The sequence below is a fragment of the Cydia amplana genome, chromosome 18 (genome assembly GCF_948474715.1).
Source record: "Cydia amplana chromosome 18, ilCydAmpl1.1, whole genome shotgun sequence".
NCBI classification, from domain to species: Eukaryota; Metazoa; Arthropoda; class Insecta; order Lepidoptera; family Tortricidae; genus Cydia; species Cydia amplana.
This window is the reverse complement of record NC_086086.1, coordinates 4076747-4099606: the sequence shown is the minus strand read 5'-3', so window position 1 is coordinate 4099606 and position 22860 is coordinate 4076747. Positions and strand designations below refer to the sequence as shown.

Sequence of the window (22860 nt, the reverse complement as noted above, 5' to 3'; positions counted from 1 at the left end):
GGAACTTATGTACAAAATATCATTTGATATTTACCAGTCGCTTTTCGGTGAAGGAAAACATCGCGAGGAAACCGGACTAATCCTAATAAGACCTAGTTTCCCCTCTGGGTTGGAAGGTCGCTTTCGTAAGAACTAGTGCCTACGTCAATTCTTGGGATTAGTTGTCAAGCGGACCCCAGGCTCCCGAATGCCGGGATAGCGCGAGGAAGATGATGAATCGCTTTGATGTACTGGACTTTACTGTAGGTACATAATTATTATTATTATCCCTTTATTTATTTTTCCTCTTACGTTAGGTTATTTATAATATGAATATAAAAGTAAAATATAAAAACACTTACAAAACAATAAAAAATACATATAAACACATTATAAAAAACCTAACCTAGGATGCCGCCGGCAGCGGGGCAGGGCCAGGGCTTATTATTATTATTATTATAGCCTTTTTTATTCCTTAAAAATTTACATTTAGTTACACATAATATACCTACATAATTTTACAGTTTAAAGTAGTACATATTTTCATCATAAGTAGAATCGTTATTTCTAAAATAGTTTAGTTACAAATATGCTTAATGTGAATATTTTTTTTTATACAACATAAAGGGTAGGTACATAAAGGGACCATAAAATGGAGTAGGTACATACCTGTGATACTAGTTTGCTCTACTGGGGGACTACTTCTATAACCGTTCGCCTTCACAGGACTCGGGCAGAGCTCTTTAACGGTGTTGAAACTGAGCGTGTAGCCGTTATCCTTTTTGACTGTAACAAATACATTAATAGATAAGCAATTAAATAAAATTTAATACTTCATTAAGCATGTCTTTCTAATGATTTATAATTATGATCGTTTCCTAATTAGGTACTTTTGTGTTAAGTGACGTACTTAGGCTTAATTTGACTAAGCTGAAACCAGACCTTAATCTGAGAAAGAATGTTAACATTTTATAACATAATCCTTTCATAGACTTTTACGGTAACGGTTTATCTTTATTAATTATGTATGTTCGTACTAAGCATTCATCTACGAAAGGAAATTTATAAAAAAAAATCACACAAATTGACTAAGCCTCATGGCGAGCTCAAGGTGACTTGTGTTGTGTTAATTTAAGTACAAAACAGAGTAAATTGAAAATAGCCCCTGGCTTAATAATCGCCATACATTTGTTAAGGTTTCGTCACGCTCTCGGGACCTGCTGTCAGCGCCGTGCTGTACGCTTATTGACTATTGTAAATAGGTATTGAATTCTTTATATTTTATCTGAACCTGGACAGGAAGAGAAAGGATCGGGCCGTGAGAAGAGCTTATATGGAGGAGCGTAAGTGTAAGGCCTGAGTGGACGCTCGAGATCGGCGTACGGCGTGCATGTTAAACAAATGCAAGCGTATAGGAGCGGCCTTAGTGCACGCTGCTCACATCACTTGCGAGTCCGACGCCACGCTGCACGCGCCGCCGAACGCTCCGCTTCGAGCGTCCACTCAGGCCCTACACTAAGAGAGCGTCCGTCCGGGCGTCCCAGTTATCGCCGAAGCCCTAAAAGACTTGTTCACCCTCATAGTACACAACTGGCGCAGAATAGGGCAGAGCGACGTTGTCTCTGTGAAGTAAGTGTGCAGTAAAGAACTGGCTCGTCGATCACCCGTTCTACACCTACGGGGAGTTCATGATGCATACAGGGTCAGTGCCTATCTGAACAGACTTTCAGTTATTAAATGTATTATTTTCAAATTTAAACTGTTGTGAGACATACTAACATTGAATAATTATTATTTTTACCTCATCTTAAAAATGTATCATATTTACCTACTATTTTAAACTAAAATTTTGACTTTTGCTTTTCTACTATTTTTCAATTTTGACCTCAATATTATTTAGACACGGGAATCAGCTTTTTTTTATATTAATTGCAATTTTAAAATGTATCCTAATTTTAAATTTTTAAGTCTTTCGTCTTGACCTCAATTTTAGTTTTAAACGTTTTCCAATTTTAATTCGACATGTAAATAAGCTCTGTTTTAATTTTGGATTGATTGTATATATAATTTTAAGTTTAAGTGTAAGTGTATAATTTAATTGACATGTAAATTGGCTTTATGAATAAACGAGTATGAGTATGAGTACCTGTGGTCCGGTCGTCCTCGTTGTCGGAGGCGTGGCGCTCGCCGGACGAGGCGCCGGAGCTGCCGGTCGCGTAGCCGGACGAGGGCGGGCTGGGGCGGCGGTAGTGCGAGATGCGCTGCTTCTTGGCGGCGGGCGGCTCTTCCCCCGCCGGCGTCCCCGCCCCGCCCGGCCGCTTGCCGCCGGGCGACGCGCGCGGCGACAGCGAGTTGGTCGAGTCCGAGGACACGGGCGGTGTTAGATTTTGAGGTTTCCGCCTGTTGGATGGTAACATAATAAATAAATCAATCAATCATAATAATGGTAAATCTAATATTTAGTTAATTTAATTTTTATGTATATTGTTTTTCCTTGTATCTTTTCTTTTATACTTGTAGTTTCACAGTGCCTTGGTTTTATACTGTAATGCTGTGTTACTTATTTGATCAATAAATAAATAAATAAATAATGTTAGCACGCGTGACTTATGGTTCCAAACTACGCGTGGGAATATAGGCTGGCGTCCACTATACTTCGTTTTTTAGGGTTCCGTACCCAAAGGGTAAAAACGGGACCCTATTACTAAGACTCCGCTGTCCGTCCCGTCCGTCCGTCTGTCACCAGGCTGTATCTCACGAACCGTGATAGCTAGACAGTTGAAATTTTCACAGACGATGTATTTCTGTTGCCGCTATAACAACAAATAGGTACTAAAAACAGAATAAAATAAAGATTTAAGTGGGGCTCCCATACAACAAACGTGATTTTTGACCGAAGTTAAGCAACGTCGGGCGGGGTCAGTACTTGGATGGGTGACCGTTTTTTGCTTGTTTTGCTCTATTTTTTGTTGATGGTGCGGAACCCTCCGTGCGCGAGTCCGACTCGCACTTGGCCGGTTTTTTTAGGATTAGAAATTTGGTAAACAATCTTGATGTGTCTTTTAATTGAAAAACACATTTTAAAAATAAGTTACGGCAAATATGTAACAATTATGAATCTAATACGATCTTTTATAGTCTTCTGCTTTCATAAGTAGTAGTTATTGATTTTTAAAAAGTGTATTTCAAGACACATCAAGATTGTTTACCAAATTTCTAATCCTAAAAATACCGGCCAAGTGCGAGTCGGACTCGCGCACGGAGGGTTCCGCACCATCAACAAGAAATAGAGCAAAACAAGCAAAAAAACGGTCACCCATCCAAGTACTGACCCCGCCCGACGTTGCTTAACTTCGGTCAAAAATCACGTTTGTTGTATGGGAGCCCCACTTAAATCTTTATTTTATTCTGTTTTTAGTACCTATTTGTTGTTATAGCGGCAACAGAAATACATCATCTGTGAAAATTTCAACTGTCTAGCTATCACGGTTCGTGAGTTACAGCCTGGTGACAGACGGACGGACGGACGGACGGACGGACAGCGGAGTCTTAGTAATAGGGTCTCGTTTTTACCCTTTGGGTACGGAACCCTAAAAAACGTAGTATAGACTCGCCGAGTCGAGTCGAAACGCGTAGCCGCAGAAATTCGCCTGACGAGCAAGACGCGCGGAGATTCGAATCGGCGCGCCGCGGCTAATTCGTCAATGGACGCAGTTGCATAGAAAATATAGGAGGCGAATTATTCGATTCGATTCGCCTCGGCGAGTCTAGTGGACGCCAGCCTTATCAGTTGGGGCCCCGTTGACGAGTGAGGTCACTTAAATTCATATGAACACTTACGTTACCGACCGCCGCGGCGTCCCGTAACTTCAATTTTAACAAATTCAGTGCCGAAAACCCGGCTATCGAGTATTTTATGATCTCGTTCCCAGGCCGGACGACCCGATTGTCGGTATCGTGGTACTACAGCTTTATAAGACGAATTTTTTGTGGTCTGGCGCGATGTCTTGTTTGGCTGGGTGGCAATGATTGTGTTAAATCGTATACGAGCACACGTGATCATACGTATTTACGTACATATGTGATCGCCACCGCAATCAAATAAAGATCCGGCGCCGCGCCGCCGCGATTTCAACCGCAAGTGTGTATCAGCTTTAACATTACTATGGCGCCCAATATTGATAGATATATTCGCGATGGTTCCATATTAAGCACTAGCCGTCAGGAACCGAACAATAGTAGTGGATGGAAACTCGTAGTTTCACAACAGTCCAAACACTACTTTGTCAAACTTTGTTGTTGTGTTGTCTACTACGTCCGTCAAATGAGTCCGTGCAGTTGATTGTAATATTTTATGAATGTAACACCAAAATCAAATTATTAGTACGACCTTCCAAAAAAAGTTCCTCTTTTTGAAATTTTGTACAACAAGCATAAATGTTAAACTTCAATAACTGCAGTCTGATTAACTACAATATGGAAAATTTTAATTCAGTTACAAAACAGTGTTGCTTTTTCGTACATGATAGTTTAATCTCCTCAATAAAATTGCATTTGCGACGTGATTATGGTTGAGCCAATACTATTAGCAATAGCAAGTTTTCCATTACGGAGTGAAGGTTACGACTAGATTAATTCAAATATGATTACAATAATAACTCATGTAAAGCTCTCTAAAAATCATTGAGAAATTGTAAACTATAGGTAGGTAATGATACTGAAATCGTTTGAGATTACAAGTTTTAAGTGTCGTAGAGTCAGAGACAGGTATATTAAGACTGCACGACTAAGGACCAATTGTACGAAACCGCCCGTCCCCATAAAAACATTTACTAAAAATTATTGTTTGTTAAATTCCATAGTACTTGTTACGTTAGAGTCAGACTGTAAATTGTGCGTGCACCCCGCAATAATAGTCTCCGATTTATACTCTCGGGTATAAGCTTATTAAAAGGTATGTTTGATGAAACATACCTATCTGTTTTTTTAAGGCCTGTAGGACAAGGTGCTCAATTGTCTCAAATCAGATTAGCTAGTAACCCCCTTAATAATAAAACTTAGGAAACCTTTGTTATATTTTGTCCCTTTCTAGCAAACACAAATGTCAAAATGACAGAAAAGAACTAACGATTATCAACGGTTTATTGTTAGACGGGCTTTTATGAATGGATTTCATACTCATGCTCATATATTTTCTACGGCGGACGTCACCGATATCAATAGAAAAGAAATATTGTACCCTTCTTTTTTGTAAAAGTACAAGTCGTCATTCTAGTAAGTTCTTTGACCTCCGCATATTCTACGTCTTTTACTCAGTGAGCTCGCTAGGTGGCGTTATAATCGTATGTCAAAACGTCACACAAAATATACGAGCCCGAGATGTGTAGCTATAAGTTTTAGCTTGGAATATCCAGTCTTTAACACAACTTGTCAATATTAGAGAGTTCGTCAGCAAAGGTCACATTTTACTCAGTCTTTATCTACCGACCTCGGTGAACGCGCCGCTGCAAGGTCAAACTTTATAATATGCATGCAAATAAAGAATGCGATATGCATACGCTCGCCGTTTTCAGCTTAAAACATATGTATTAGCAAATTGAATTTCTTCTACTTGTTATACATATATTATGTACTATATTTGTTGTTCAATTGGATATTTTTGTTGGGCTCATTTAGACGGCGCGCAAACTTGCATGCGATTTTAGTCACATTGCGGACTATTCATGTTAAGGGGCCCACTGATTACCAGTCCGCCGGACGATTGTTCGGAACTGTCAACTTTTTGTTCCAACTGACAGGCCGATATCGTCTGGCAGACTGTTAATCAGTGGGCCCCTTTACATCCAATCCAGCCGACCGATCAGATATCGCAATGTAATGAAACTCGCATGTGAGTTCTCGCACGATCTACCCTCTTTAGGGCCACTCAGCACTAGCGTCTCCCGAGCCTCGGCGTCTAGTCAACTCTATGGATGTTGCTCGACGCAACGTTAGCGCAACCAGGCGTGTCTCACTCCGCGATTTCGTCGCTTCGCTACAGGTAGCTAAAAGTACATCCGTTCGGGATCAATTTTGGGGAAAGCCATAAGGCGCTGTCGCCACCTAGCGGCCATATCTGTGCTGATCGTAACAGACGCGTTTTGTTAGAGTGAGTCTTCTGTACTTAGTACTATTATTTATTCTGTGGCGCAACTGCACAGCGACGCAATTTTTTATAGCGCTGACTAGACGCTGACGCTCAAAAGACGTTAGTGTGGGGTGGCTCCACTGACAATCTAACCTCTAAACTGAGCTTAGGCCAATTCTTTCATGAAACCGATGCTGCCAAAAATACGGGGGTGCGGGGGGACGAGGTGAGCGAATCCCGTGCCGTGATTGGTCCGTTCAAAGACACGGACCAATCACGGCACGGGATTGACTCGAAGATGGAGTAACGCTACCGTATGTGTGGCAGAGGGGGTAGCACGACTATGCTATGTCTACAGGTTGGATTGTCTGTGGGTGGCTCTAAATGAGCCCGTAAAGAAGCCGAGCGCGACCGACCTCTTGAGTATGCGTTTCTCCTCCTCGGTATAAAACGGCCAATCCTCGTTGACGTCGTTCCATATGTGCCTATGTAAGTGATAACAGTTGTCCTTCAGCGAGCCTATCTGAGGCAGGATCTTGTTCACCACACTGCGTTCCTTCTCCTTGATTCCCTCTGTAATGGTAGGGCGGGTGTTAGAGTTTCGTACTTACTTATACACATCGTATTTTGTAAGGTTTTCGTTGAGACGCGGCTTCAGTTGAGCAATTTTGAAGGATATATAACACGACAGACATATTTTTACAAGAATACGGGACCAAGGGCCCGTTTCTCAAAAGCTTGTAACTTGTATAGTTTGTAGCTTTCTAATAGACCCCGAAGGCTAATCCTATTGTCTATTGTTCAGTAAAACCGCACGTGCTACTTACCTGCAAAAAAGGGTTCTAATTATTCTATTTGGCACCTGAGCGCGGGCTAGTCCAACGCTCAAAAAACCAGTGTAGGTGCGCTCTCCGATAACGCGCCTTTGTTACGCATCTCGATGACACATTTTAGACTGGTTCTGTAGCGTTCGACTCGCCGGCACTCAGTAACCGAAGTACCGATTTTTTATGCAGGTGGTTGTGGCACGTGGCACGAGCGGTTTTTCTTAACAATAGACAATAGGATTAGCCTTCGGGGTCTATTAGAAAGCTACAAACTATAATACAAGCGGATGTCACTTTTCGACAGCTTTTGTTAGAAAGGGACTTCCACTTGTATTACAAGTTACAAGCTTTTGAGAAACGGGCCTCAGAGAGCAGGAAATAACTCAGCTATGTGTATTTGGGTCTCTGTTTGGGTGTCAAATATGAAATTATATTTTTAAGACAAAGACAACCCACAAAATAATTAATAGATTGTTTTTCTTACTATAAACCCACGTTTCAACGAAAACGATAGAAAAAATACGATATATGCAGTCATGTCAACGAATATTCAATTATAAAATTCAGAATAATGACTAATTTTACGTAGAATATTTGTTGAACTGAGTTATATTATTGAAGGAATGGATTGAACAACGTACCTTGATTGAGCCTTAAGTATAACTCCGGCTTTTTGAAGGGTTTCAATGCTAATAACTGTATAAGTCTTTCTCTGAAAAGAAGAAAATAATACACGTTAATAAGTTGTACATAAACTAAAGACATATCGCCGCTATACTTACTCAACCTCGTATCTGCAACACTCATTTGATGACAAAAACACCCGTATTCCGAATGAAAGAAAAGCGACATTTCCATCAAATGATTGTTGCAGATATGAGGTTGAGTAAGTATAGCGACGATATGACAGATTCTGACAAACAATTTATAGCTATTTAAGGTTTGTAGCCCGTTTAATAATAACGCCATTGTAGCCGCCGTGCAGGTCAGGAGCTCGACGACTCAAATAAAAAGCTTCAATTCTTAGTGAACTGATATAATTTTCCAAGTACTGGTTTACAAGGTTTCTTGCCAAAACGGTTAAATGTAGAAGTGGTGTAGTTATTGTATGAAGGCTGATGAGAGAGTGATTTGCAATATTTGATCAGTACAAAAGGTGGTTTAAATTTAGGTGCCTCTAATTGGCCGCGATACAAAATATGTGGAGCGCTCCTATTGGTGCTTAAGAAAAAGCTTCCAAATACTAGCCGAGCCCGACGGCCGCGTTTAGCTACTGCATTAGGAATATAGGTATTGAGATTTTATACAAATATAAAGGTTGCGTTCGCAACACCATTAGATATTTGTATTGAATATATTGGGTTTCCTAACCTATTGTAACGTTCTGTACCTAGAATCAGTTTTATGAAAGACACGTAGGTACTAGTACCTATTATTCATAAAACAACTGGGGAAACCCCGGGTTTTTCTACATTGTTATTCTGTCATTGGGTCATTGAATTCTCTAAGATCCACCAAGTGAAAATATATGATAATTTAAATTTTTGCTGTAAAACTTTACAGCACGGACTGTGTGAATAATTTGGATTTTTTGGTGTGTTGGACTTTGTGATTTTCATGATATTTTTGATTAAAACTATTGTATTTACGATTTGATTGGTGATTCTTAATTAAGTAGAATTTGTGATAATGACCTTCAACGGCAAATTACTATTATTAGTAATCATTGTAATTCGGTTCATGTTAAAGCAGTCTGAAAAATTCAGAAAAACAAGTCATGAGGCCTATCTATCCGGTGGCGAATGCACTAGTCCCAAAACGCACTATTAGTCAATACACTCTAATTTCGAAAGCCCCTCTTCTCATAAGAAACTAGGCCCAAAATACCATATTTCCAAAAAGGCTCATTCTCGATTTACACGAGAACCATTGAGAACTAGTCCCAAAATACACCTTTCCCAAAATACCCCAAATTGTGTTCACCTGTGCGTGGCGTAATACTTTATTCTCATAATGCGTAGGTCTCAAAACACTCTAGTTCCAAAATACCCTATTTTTTTGGAATGTCTCTTTGTGACTGCTTTCAGCCGTAATCATTACCCGTTTGATGCCTAAAATTTTTTTTTCAAAAATAGGATTTATTTAATTATTATTTTGAGCTATACAGGGTGTAATCGTTAAGTGTTGCTCGGCGATAGTTCCGTAAATATAGCAGATATCAGAAAATTTCAAATTGATATCGAAAGTGCATATAGTGAAAGTGAAGGGCAATATACACACGAGTGTTTTAATGCCTGTGTTGATAAAGCAGTGTATGGAACTATCATAATTAGGTGGGCGAGAAACTACCCTCATTTATGGCATTATTTAATTATTTAATGCCATAAATGAGGGTAGTTTCTCGCCCACCTAATTATGATAGTTCCATACACTGCTTTATCAACACAGGCATTAAAACACTCGTGTGTATATTGCCCTTCACTTTCACTATATGCACTTTCGATATCAATTTGAAATTTTCTGATATCTGCTATATTTACGGAACTATCGCCGAGCAACACTTAACGATTACACCCTGTATAGCTCAAAATAATAATTAAATAAATCCTATTTTTGAAAAAAAAATTTTAGGCATCAAACGGGTAATGATTACGGCTGAAAGCAGTCACAAAGAGACATTCCAAAAAAATAGGGTATTTTGGAACTAGAGTGTTTTGAGACCTACGCATTATGAGAATAAAGTATTACGCCACGCACAGGTGAACACAATTTGGGGTATTTTGGGAAAGGTGTATTTTGGGACTAGTTCTCAATGGTTCTCGTGTAAATCGAGAATGAGCCTTTTTGGAAATATGGTATTTTGGGCCTAGTTTCTTATGAGAAGAGGGGCTTTCGAAATTAGAGTGTATTGACTAATAGTGCGTTTTGGGACTAGTGCATTCGCCACCGGATAGAGGCCTATGTGTTGCAATTGGCAATTAAAATTCACGTTTATCTACTTTTCGAGTGTCATGTGACGTGTTGCCATATATGTATAATCAACATCAAAAATAATTATTTACAAATTTGCGCCTTAAACCATTGTAATAACGCGAATAATATACATATATTTAACGGCAAGAACCCAGTTAAAAAACAATATGAATCTTATTGCTACGACGTTAAGGTATCAGTTAAGTGTTGTTTGTACGTGTCAATAACAAATAGCACAGCCTTGGCTATGAATCATATGTAATAGCCGTATAAGCGTTGGCCGGCAAACAATATAAAACCAATAATGAAAACCGAGATTGACTCTGTAATGCCCGTCCAAATCGAACGGAGCAAGCTATCGGCTCGGCCATAATGGCTGCTATTAGCCAAATCCGTCGTTGTTTTTGCTAGAATGCATAATCACAATATTTGTATCGAATGGTATTTAATTACGCTAAGGTAACATGTTTTCCTTAGTACTTGAATAACGTGTTTAAGTAATTTGAGGAAGTCTGTAAGAATCGTCGTTCGCGGTGTCTTTACAAAAATGACACTCGATTGTGACGGAAAAATTGCAATAACTTGTTCGACACAATCTAGTTAAGGAGAAAAAAAAAGAATATTACCATAACTTTTTTATTCGAGATCGTGTTACCGCTTAGACGGCGTTATTACAGATTTCTAGCAATAATGGTCATTGGTCACCAATCAACGTCGTAGATTGTGGGGCGGACAGACATTACGAAACTCCGAATTCCTGGCTAAAACCTATCTTTTAGTCTTTGGAGCTCACCTTAGAGGTACTGCCAAAACACTCAATGTCTGAAGTGTTCCAACATAGTGAGCTCCCCACTATTCCAATATCATCAATCTCACTGGCATCATAATATAAGTTGACGCCCGATAAGTGGGTAGATTGCCAGGAAGAATCACCCATCTATTATTAGAATGTGACAAAGTGAAATAGCATCTCACTATTTACGCAAGCGAATTTGTATCATATTTGAATGTATGAATAATATGTATGTGGGACTAGATAATGTTTGGGAATAATTATGTAACCACAATCGAATTGTCCTTTGACATATATTATATGTCCTATACCTATACCACATTACTATCGCAAGTATCGCAGTATTCGCTTGTGCGGTAAGATATTTTATTATAAAATCATTTTAAAAGAAAGAATACAAATTGTTAGTTCTCTGCATGCATACAATACAATACAAATCCTCTTTATTGCACAACCTCAGAATAAATGTACATGGAAACACAAATAATACATGAAGACAGAGGTAAACAACAGGCGGTCTTATCGCTAAAGAGCGATCTCTTCCAGATAATCTTCCACATATATTACCTAAACCGGCGTTTAAAAAAAGAGGCCATCCTTCTATAAATGTAATCAATCTCAGTTATAACTTTTGAAGATCGAGCATAGGTAACATTTACAATTTTTTATCATTGCGTTCACAACAGTCGTGCGCATTACTTTAGGTTTGTTGTCTATGAAAATTAAAGATCATTTTCAAATATACATATGTCCCAATATTATCTTGTTTGGTCCCTATCCAAACAAGGTATTGGGTCATTTTCCATTTCTATTGAACATCATTTCTCTGGTAAACAATAAACTGCGACTCCATACTCGTGTAAGTGGTTTGCCAACTATTCTCTGCCGCGTTCCCTTATGTATATATCTTCCTTTAAAACCTACGGGTATGATAGTAAAATACGTGTGTATATACTAACTTGATGGACCGCCTCGCGAGTTGCGGGTTCTGAGGGGGCCTCTGCGGCTGGTGAGGGAGCTGCGGCTGCAGTGCGCCCGGGTGCGGCGCGGGCGTCGGCGCCGGCCGCGCCGTCGACGGCCGCTCCGCCCGCTCGGGCCGCTCAGGCCGCTCGGGCCGCTCGGGCCGCTCAGGCCGCTCGGGCCGCTCGGCCCCGAGCGCCGCGGGCCCGGACGAGTATAGGGGATGAGAGGAGCGCACTTTCACACGCCGACCGATGTCCGTTTGGTTCGGTTTTATCACTCGGGTGCTGGAAATACAAGAGTTTCTTTTAAAAACATTGGTAGACAAATTGGCCATGTTAGGTTCCAAGGAAGACATATATGTTAGAAGAGCGAGTCTACGTAAATCTCTACGTATTTGCAGGACATTCTATAGGCATTCTAGCTCAGTCGAGCATGATTCTAAGTGGATTAGCAAAAAATATTTAGCGATATTAAATGATTCATACTACTGTATAATTAGGACTACGGCTCCATTATAATATGCATATAATATAACTCCACGACAACTACTCTATACGGATATGTGATAGTGATAGATATAGTTAAAATCCCCAATCTTGCCTTTTGTTGTGCAATTATATGGTTACTGCATATTAATTTCCAAATATTACGCAGCATGGGGAAGTTCCATGGGATTTTATAAATGATTCATAGACTGCTTCTGTATTTTATTGATTGATTATTATGAAATACATTGGACAACTCTCAATTTCAGAATATAGGGCATAGGAGAAGGAATTAGAGAATATCGTCGCTATACTTACTCAACCTCATATCTGCAACAATCATTTGATGGAAATATATGTCGCTTTTCTTTCATTCGGAATACGGGTGTTTTTGTTATCAAATGAGTGTTGCAGATACGAGGTTGAGTAAGTATAGCGGCGATATTTAGTTATGTATCCACTTATTGATCGTAAACTATGAGCCTAAAATGTACAGTCAGCAAAGCTATTAGCTTAGCATTCCTGCATACATATTTATTTGTATATGTTCTTCGCTGTTGGTGAATCATAATAAAATTAATAATAAACGAATGATTGTGTCGGTATGTATCTGTACAATTACCAGATATGGTTGGGAACCACAGATGGTTTCGATAAGGTGAATTGTAACGGGTAGGTATTTTGCCATTTCTTTAATAGCATTTCAATAAGATGCCATTCATGCTAGACAAAATGGGTTGCTATTTCACTACATAGTATAAAACAAAGTCGCTTCCCGGTGTCTGTCTGTCCCTATGTATGCTTAGATCTTTAAAACTACGCAACGGATTTTGATGCGGTTTTTTTTAATAGATAGAGTGATTCAAGAGGAAGGTTTATGTTAATTTGTTAACCCGTGAGAAGCCGGGCGGGCTAGTTAATGATAAAGCAATATTTTCATTCCTATCAGTATTGTAGGAGTTATAATCTTGTCGGCGAGCGCTGTAATTCTTAAACTTAAATTCCCTCACCAGGCATTTCGCACACTGCTATTAAAGTTGGACTTTATTTCTGAATAGCAACCGGTACGACTAGTTTCCTTACATTAATTGATTTCCAAGGCGAGCCTATAAGCATTTCATTAGCAAATAATGATTTCATTAGGCTTACGAGTAATTAGGGGGCCATAAAATCGCAATTCGCTTTTAATACACTGGTTAGTTCTTTAATGTACTGTTAGAACATTAAACGTTGAGAAAGCGTGGTTATTTCCTGTTTAAAACATGAAAACAGGAATTAAATAGTTTAAAATAAAGTTATTACTAATGAAATGTTTGAGAAATAAAAACTAAGTAGCGAGGCGGCGGCGATAACTATTACTTGTAGAACATAAGAAACCCATTACTTGTAGAACTGATCATAGTCATAATGTCAGAATATATCCTCCAAGTGGTCAGCACGTATTATGTACCAAAAGGCTCACCTTTGGAAGGCTCTATAACAAGGTGACAATCTGAATAACATCGTGGGTAACCGCATAGAGAAATACAAGTAAGACGAGTGCTCACTCCATACATCAGTTTTGGTACCAAAAATACCATTATTTTCAGTGTCGACATCTAGCATCGAGTAGCGGAATTATCAGTACTGCTACTTGACAATAGATTTAGCACCGACCGGAAAGTCTTATGTTGTTGAGCATTCTACATATTTTTTCTCTATGGTAACCGTTATATGCCACAGTCCCCGATCGTCTTGATGCGAGGCCCTCTTTCGAGCAGTAGACGTTTTTCGACAGGATGAATGATGATTATGATCGTTCGCCGTCGCCCAAACAAGCCCCAAGGAGTACCTGTCTTTATTTCACCAACTTGACAATGGTCACTGACAATTTTTCGTACACTTTTGGGTCGAATAGCATCCACGACACTTTTAGCCCAACAATGTAAGGTGAATTGTCGTTGTCAGGTGACAATTGTCAGTGACACTTACCATTTACTCTGTTCGGCGGCCACGGTTCTCGCCATGCGGTCCTTGGTGGCCTCGTACGAGTCGTCGTTGGCCTGCACGCGCATCCGCCTCGGCAGCGGCCCGCACGCCTCCAGCCGCCGCGCCCCGCCGCTCCGGACGCACTCAAACGAACCCTGAAACACAAACGTGCTACATTTTATACAAGCCATAGATACGTTCTCCTAATTACCCTTTAGGAGTACCTATTAACCTACACGTACCGTAACCTAGAGCACTGACCAGCACGGCCACCAGGATGAAGGCTTCTTAAAGTATGTAACCTGTCGAAAATTTGGGGTAAAGTCACTACTATTTAAAAGAGTTTAACGACAATTCACTAGACCAAAACACCAACGAAAAACCTGACAACCTGAAGATAGAAATGATGCTTTAGTATGGGAAAGTGTACACGCGAACATGCTGCCATCTAGTGACCATTACCAGACGGCTATTGAATAAACTTCTTAGGAATGAAATTTTCCATAATCTACAAACACTGCTGCTAAACAACACTAATAAAACAGAAAATAGAGCAAAAATCTGTCTTCTCCAATTTATAACAATAAAAAAAAAATCCGTGTCTTGTCAGCGTCTTTGTAATGCCACACGACACGGCAGATAGCGTTACATTCTAGAACTTACTATTTCAAACATGTCCTGGTTGTAGATAGTTGAAAGAGCACTTAGATAAAGTTGGAAATAGAACAAAAACTTGACTGCTTTCAATTTTATAGTAAAAATTAAAAGTTTTTCCCGGGTCACCGTCTGCTACGTCTTTGTAATGCAACACGAACGGCCAGCGCCTGAAATCGCACTTTCTAACGGCTATTGAGTAACATTCCCAGTACGTGCTGAGCGGCGCATTCCGAATCTATTTCACTATTAACATTTTTTGCTAATTCTTAGCACAATGGTGGAAGAAAACTGCAATAACATCTGTACAAATGTGCGGGACACATAAATACCAATTTGTAGAACGTTTTCCTATCGCATATTTATGCCAATCGCTCAGAGCACATAAACGGTATCTATGGGTTAGGTTAGTACTAGGGAGTGCTCCAGGTAGTAGTTTTCTATACAAATACAGTACCGGAACCAGGAATTTCCGGTTCTTGCCATACAAACTCAGTACCGGAAGCATTCCCTGTATAGTTAGTATCCACAGACAAAATGGGTAGATTACACGTAATATGACGGGTTATAGTCATACGCAATAACCCGTCATATTTTTGCCTGCACGAGAAATCGGACTATCTTACGAAGAGTTACCTTTTCGGGTATGATTTACGCGAGTTCCTGTTTTACCTACCAGAAGGCCCGAATCTTTTGCCTAAAACCGTCATAAATATTTACAAAATTATCCAGGCACTTGACACCCAACTATCAAGTAATCAGAAGAGGTGCGGTTAAAATAAATTAGTCTGATCATTAGGAGTCGTTAACAGCTATGGATGCATATTAATATCGGTGAATACATAACGAAAGTTATTATACTCGAAAGACACAATAGGGATGTGTATTCAAAATAAATAATTTCACACAAAACACAAAATAAAGCACCAGAAAATTATTAGAATCTGTGCGGAAAGAGAAGAGTCGTGGAATGTATGGGACCCAATACATCCCACGACTCTTCTCTTTCCGGACAAACTCTAGGAAAAGGTTATTTTTTGGCACAAGGTAACTTGACGTCACTTGTTCCATGTTTCACATAGGAAATTAAATATTTTACTATGAATCAGAAATATATCACTAAAAATAGTGGCTAATACTAGTTTTGATGACAGTTCGGAAAAAGAAACTAATTTGTCAGTCAATCAAACGCCCTAATTAATGTAGTTGGTACAAGCAAAAAATGTGATTAATAAGCTATTTATTTTTAAATTAGCACCACATAAAATAGAAAAGTGTGTAAAAATGTCATCTATTTGGACATCGGTTACCGGGCGTAGTAGTTATCGGCAGCAACCGTTCCGCGACCCACAAACCCGAGCGGAAAGCGTATTACAAAGGGGAGCCATGGAGAATATTAATCGGCCTCCATCTTGTCGGATCAGCTGAGCAACGGGCGTGGAAGCGTAAACTACGAGGAAGGAAACCACAATAACGCATAATGTTGTTTTTAAGCGTTTAATGTGTGTCTGGGTCGAAACATAGCATTACGCTGAGTGGGGGTCCTATTTAACGTCTATCTCATATATTTATTCTATGTAATTAACTGGTTTTTGTTTGACGTAAATAAATGTATTTTCTTTCTTTCTATCAAAACAACAACCTGGACTAAGTACAAAAACGAAAAAGAAAATATGTATTGTTTGCAAAGATTTTTTGCGCTTTATAGGAAAATAAAAATTTGGACAATCGAGTTTGTCGCTTTACTTTTTTTACCCTATTTTTATTCTGTTTATGGTACGATCGAGTTCACAAATATATTTACAAGCCAACGTTCCAAAAATATATTTACACGCCTCTAAAACACTAACAATTAGGTCGTGTGTATATATTTATGGAACGTTGGAATGGCTTGTGAACTTGACCGTATAATAAAACTTTATATTAGTAATATTAGTATTATTACAACCTTAACCTTACATAGGTATTTTACAGCTCTACAATGCAATTGACTTGATATTTCACATTTCTGCGACTAAATAATGTTTATCACTTGATTAAACGTGTTTCATTATTCTAGATCGATAATTAATCGCTAATTAAGTTTTCAAGTACAACTGAACAGATGCCAAGTTCAAGTAAAAACGAATATTGAGATAAGAATTGATGTTACCAACTGTCACAAGCTGCACACATAAGGCGGAGTTGAATAAATTACACGTAAAACTTTGGTGCGCGTATACAAATGTTTTTACTTCCAATCAGCCTTATCGTCAGTTGGCAATAGAGGTTAATATGTCGGCAAGAGGACGCTGGCCTGTTAATCAATAGATGAGGATTCAAAAAGTACGCCGTACGATATTATAAAAAAATATCGATAACTATGGGCGCCTTTCAGAATGCATATATACATTTGCTGATTATTTTATTGTATGACAACATGGTCCGTGTAAGCGCACCTTTATCGTTCCAAGTTAACACACCTGTCAAAATAGTTCACCGCGGCGATCACGTTTAGGTAATTAGGTACTCGATAATTCAAAAACGCCTGTTTGAGTTGTTCAAAAATATGCATTTAAAATAGTTGGCATACGAATCACTTTCGTATATAATGTGGCTAAAGTATATAGTTTTCAGTAATGTAAAGTTTGCCATGTCAACTGTTTCCTACGCAAGACGCTATACAAGTGACGTAAATCATATATTTATTCAACAGTGAAACCAATCAACTGATATTGTAGATAATTTTAAGGTTTATTTGAGAATGTGAGCATTACCGGTGCTTGGGGAGAAACTATTAACTACATATTATAGTATAATAAAGAATACGTCCGGGTTGATACAGAAATTATACACTTATTTCTCTTAGGTTTATTAATAAGAAGAACTCTTAACTTTTGTGATTAGGTACTTCATTGTAGCCACTAATGGCTGAAAAAATGGTTTATCAACCGCAGTCATTTAAGTTGATAAACTACAAGTGACACACTGTAAACAAAATTGTAAATATAATTATGATGTAACTTAAAGTTATCTTTCAGCTGATGTTTGTTTACACTCTACCTACCATTTATAGTACATTATTGCAGAGGCCGGGAAAGGGCAATTCGTGGATGAGTTTCGATTTTGTCGGACGACGCGAAGCGGAGTCCGACAAAGAAGACGAATCCACGAATTGCTATTCCTGCCGAGGCATATATAGTGCTTTTCTCCAAACATGCGAGGAAATAAGGTAAAATAATAATTATGTAAGCATCATGCATCACTCAAATCGAACCTTCACATCAAAAATGTCAGAAACAATTTCCCTCTAAAATTAATTTTTAAAAGTTTAGGGCACAAACTTATTCTGCCATTCAGTACCATTCAATATTCGTTCATTCAATATAATTGTGCAATATAGTTGGTCAAACCAATTTGTCAGTCAGTAAGAACCAGAAAAACTATACCCATCCTTTTCTTTTGGGTGCTAGTACTAGTGTAAGACAAAGATAGTATGATTCTCTCTGTCTATGTTTGAAATGAGAAAGTCCTTTGACAAACTGTATAAACTTTATATACACGGATGAGATCCTTAAAAAAATATAAAAATAATCTTTGATTTTATTAAGCAGTATTCTCACGATCATACACGAGCACAACGGTCTTGTAAGAACGAGACAAGTAAGGTCGTTTATCTTACTATCTCACTCTATCCTATAGCTTGAAATGATAGCTGATCGGGTCGTGTAGACGCGGCTCGCGGCTATAATAATTGGCTGTTTGCGTTTTTTATTTTTAAAAAGTAAAAAACACTATAGTAATAAGTTATTACTGTAGTGTTTTTTTCATTCCCGTCCGCTAGAACAGGACAGCGATAGTTTGATTTTTTTAAATTAGAGTTTGACAATAACGTAGAACTTCCCGTACTATTTTTGCTACAATAAGGTGAACATTTCCGAGCATATTGGAGAAAAGAATATTTTCCTAAATGCATTCTAAACCATAAAAATGTTAATATATCTTTGACGGCGACTATACAAGCAGTTATATTATATATTCATTTAATTGGAATGCAAGCAAAATTCTTATCGTTATCTTAATGTTAGTTCATTCAAGGTGATTACTATGTCAATTTAATCATCATAGATTGGATTTTTGGCGTCATTGCTATCTATGTAAGGTATAGAATTCCAAAAACGTCAAATATATGACGCCAATTATTGTCGATCGTTGATGAACATGGACATAAATGTGATTGGAAGTTAAAACACAAAAACAGGTAAATGACAAATTATATAAAACAACATGCTTCAACTTTAATGTTATTATGACAAAGAAATATAACGGAACTTGCTGTAAAATTAAAATATTGGCCAACTATAAAATATATCCTTTTAATCCTGGATAAAATATACCTTTTATTGTACCTATATAATCGAAATAATGTATGGTTCGGAATTAAAATTAAGTAATTTCTTAATGGAAATATTATCGGCGCCATGATTTTCTAGGAATCTATAATATCTTTCTTTGATTGGTTAATCGTTATCGTGTCGAGTGTTGCCGTTGTTTGATTTGTCGAATGCGTCAAAAGTTTAAACCAATCAGCTTTACTTGTACCGACTCTGCGTACTGAACTAAATATCAAGGACAACAGCTTTTTTGTTTATGGCTGAATTTACAACTAAAATACAGTTAACTATATTATGCAAAAAGTTACACTTTTGTTATTGACAAGTCTGTGATTGAGTTTTCTACCTTATCATATATTCATATACAGATTACCAGACCGATTTCTCTGTCGAGTAAAACATAGTGTACGATAGCGACATCTAGAGGGACTTTTGTTACAATTGTCTAAACGCAGTTGTACATAATTCTACTGTTAAATAATATGAGAAATATTTGAGATCTCAATAACACAAAAACGACTGAGCAGATGAAATTTGACATACAGATACTGGATTAAGATACTATAAAATCCGTTTTGCTTTGTCGAAAATCTACTCCTAAGATAGGTAAGGTAGGTACTAGGTAATGGGGATTTCCATTAGTACTAAAGTACTAAAAGTAAGTTTAACGGCTTTTACCTGATAATAGTCGTGGGCAGAGATTAGTGAAAGAAAGAAATAATTAATATATTCGATTTTACCTGTGGACCCTCCATTTCCGCATTACTATTGATGCTGAAGTGAAACGTAGATTCATGAGTCGGGCCATTGCTAGTTGCGGGTGCCGGAATTGAGATTTTCTGAAAATAAAACAAATCAAATGTCAACACAGTTTCTCAGACTAAAGAAAAAAATATCATAACTCAACGTGCCTAATGTGATCTAATTTGGGTCTCCACTACCCCTAGAAACTACCAAGGCAATTAAACTTAATTCAACAATAACATCATGAATCATTGATATGTATGTTAAAATATTGCTTAAAAAGAGCTAATATTTAATACAGAATGCGGAACAATCTAATAATACAATTAAATGTTACACAAAAACATGCAGTATGTACGCTGTCATTAGGTAAACTGGTCCAGGTTAATTGCGATCTAAATATGTATTATCTTCAACCAAATTATGCCCTTGAGCATATCTCATTAATGCGCTGGAGAAACTATTATACAAGTACGGTTCTTTTACGGGTATGTATAAATTTACCAAAAAGAACACTGCACCTAACCTTTCAGTATTATCAAAGTTTTATATACCTAGAAGTCAAAGGAATTAGAACTTTTAGCCTATCCGGTGGCGAATGCACTAGTCCCAAAACGCACTATTAGTCAATACACTCTAATTTCGAAAGCCCCTCTTCTCATAAGAAACTAGGCCCAAAATACCATATTTCCAAAAAGGCTCATTCTCGATTTACACGAGAACCATTGAGAACTAGTCCCAAAATACACCTTTCCCAAAATACCCCAAATTGTGTTCACCTGTGCGTGGCGTAATACTTTATTCTCATAATGCGTAGGTCTCAAAACACTCTAGTTCCAAAATACCCTATTTTTTTGGAATGTCTCTTTATGACTGCTTTCAGCCGTAATCATTACCCGTTTGATGCCTAAAATATTTTTTTCAAAAATAGGATTTATTTAATTATTATTTTGAGCTATACAGGGTGTAATCGTTAAGTGTTGCTCGGCGATAGTTCCGTAAATATAGCAGATATCAGAAAATTTCAAATTGATATCGAAAGTGCATATAGTGAAAGTGAAGGGCAATATACACACGAGTGTTTTAATGCCTGTGTTGATAAAGCAGTGTATGGAACTATCATAATTAGGTGGGCGAGAAACTACCCTCATTTATGGCATTATTTATCTTAATTTTCTGATATCTGCTATATTTACGGAACTATCGCCGAGCAACACTTAACGATTACACCCTGTATAGCTCAAAATAATAATTAAATAAATCCTATTTTTGAAAAAAATATTTTAGGCATCAAACGGGTAATGATTACGGCTGAAAGCAGTCACAAAGAGACATTCCAAAAAAATAGGGTATTTTGGAACTAGAGTGTTTTGAGACCTACGCATTATGAGAATAAAGTATTACGCCACGCACAGGTGAACACAATTTGGGGTATTTTGGGAAAGGTGTATTTTGGGACTAGTTCTCAATGGTTCTCGTGTAAATCGAGAATGAGCCTTTTTGGAAATATGGTATTTTGGGCCTAGTTTCTTATGAGAAGAGGGGCTTTCGAAATTAGAGTGTATTGACTAATAGTGCGTTTTGGGACTAGTGCATTCGCCACCGGATAGAATGATAAATATGTAGACACAAACAGAAATCTTGAAGTTTCCGCTGCTTCCTGTTTACAAACAGTGTTAGACGTCATAAAAGCGGTTTTCAATCGTTTGAATTATTTATATGGAGCATACAGACAACGAAACTCAACAAGGTCTACAATATATATCACCTACGTTACTCGTTTCCACTTCGGTTAGTTTTGCTTGCTTCTTTTTAACGAGCCAATTGAAAATGAAGTAAAGTAGTCATTGTCCACTCAATCGGAGTGATGCGATAACAAACACCTGCTGTTGATGTTGACAATAAAAGAACAGTAGACTCCCACGAGAAACCCACGACAAGTCTCGCTGTAGAGCCAAATATGGGTATCCTGGGCTAATAGCTTGATGCAGCCGCGGTAAGTCGGCAAGCGATGACTTTCAGCGCCTGGCTTGCATTCTCAAAGCTTACCGAGAGCGAAAGACTCGAAAGGTTCGGGAAACCAGTGTAACTTGAACTCGAAGCCTCGAAACATAAGCGTAAAGCTATATGGTATGGTTTCACTGAAAGTCGGATTTACCCAAGTTCGGCAAGCGGCTTGGAATGACACCCCTGGACTGGCAACGTCGCTGCATGACGGAACGCATCGTAACATTTCACCATCACGCTCCTACACATTTTATAAATGAATCCGCAAGCTACCGGAGCAAACCTCACTTTATTTTCTCACTCGGAAGTGGGACAATAATGTCATCTAAATACAACTGTACCGATACGAAGAATCCGTTTAAGGAGGTCGTACGGATTTGGATTCACGGTCCGGTTGGTTGCGAACGAACAGATATTTATCATGTTCTTCATTACTGTGTTCAACAAATGATTGTTTCATGTAAAAGTGACTGCGACGGAAAATGAAAGTGGCGGCCTATTGACTTGCTTAGGGGAATGGTGGAACAAACACGTGCATGTCTTTAAACGAGTGAATTCGTCACTCGATATTTATGTTACGCGCTTTACGCAGTGAGGAAAAAATCACATTATAGGTCGTCCAGTGTCTGCCGTACTCACTTCGCCTAACGAGCTCTCGCCTTAGACGAACCACTTTACGCGTTATTTCGAGATCTTTAAGAACTATGCGAAATGGAAGGATGTTGTTATGCTGGTCCGCACCAGGTGGGCGCTCAGTGAGCGATGTGAATGATTGGTCCGGTGACGCGTACACCTACATGCGTGGCCGCTAGCCACTTTAAGGTCGCGGCTGCGATGTGTGCCAGCACCACAATGCCAGACAATTAACCTATTAAAGAGTGCTCCGTCAAACGGGGACCGTGCAATAACCCAACAAGTCCCGCCGCTAACGTGTTAACTGACACCCACTGGATCACGTGCTTTTACA

At 38.5% G+C, this 22860-nt stretch overlaps 1 protein-coding gene across 1 annotated transcript in view; it reads right to left on the bottom strand.

The window, feature by feature from the left end:
- LOC134656285 (RNA polymerase II elongation factor Ell) overlaps positions 1–22860 on the bottom strand; it is a 79898-nt gene that overhangs the window by 8097 nt on the left and 48941 nt on the right. Inside the window, exons 3-9 of the mRNA XM_063511804.1 lie at positions 19883–19981; positions 14119–14270; positions 11659–11946; positions 7575–7645; positions 6523–6679; positions 2126–2379; positions 649–765 (exon numbers count right to left, since the gene is read on the bottom strand). Of these exons, the coding sequence (XP_063367874.1) occupies positions 649–765; positions 2126–2379; positions 6523–6679; positions 7575–7645; positions 11659–11946; positions 14119–14270; positions 19883–19981 (1138 nt within the window). The remainder of the gene's footprint in view (positions 1–648; positions 766–2125; positions 2380–6522; positions 6680–7574; positions 7646–11658; positions 11947–14118; positions 14271–19882; positions 19982–22860) is intronic.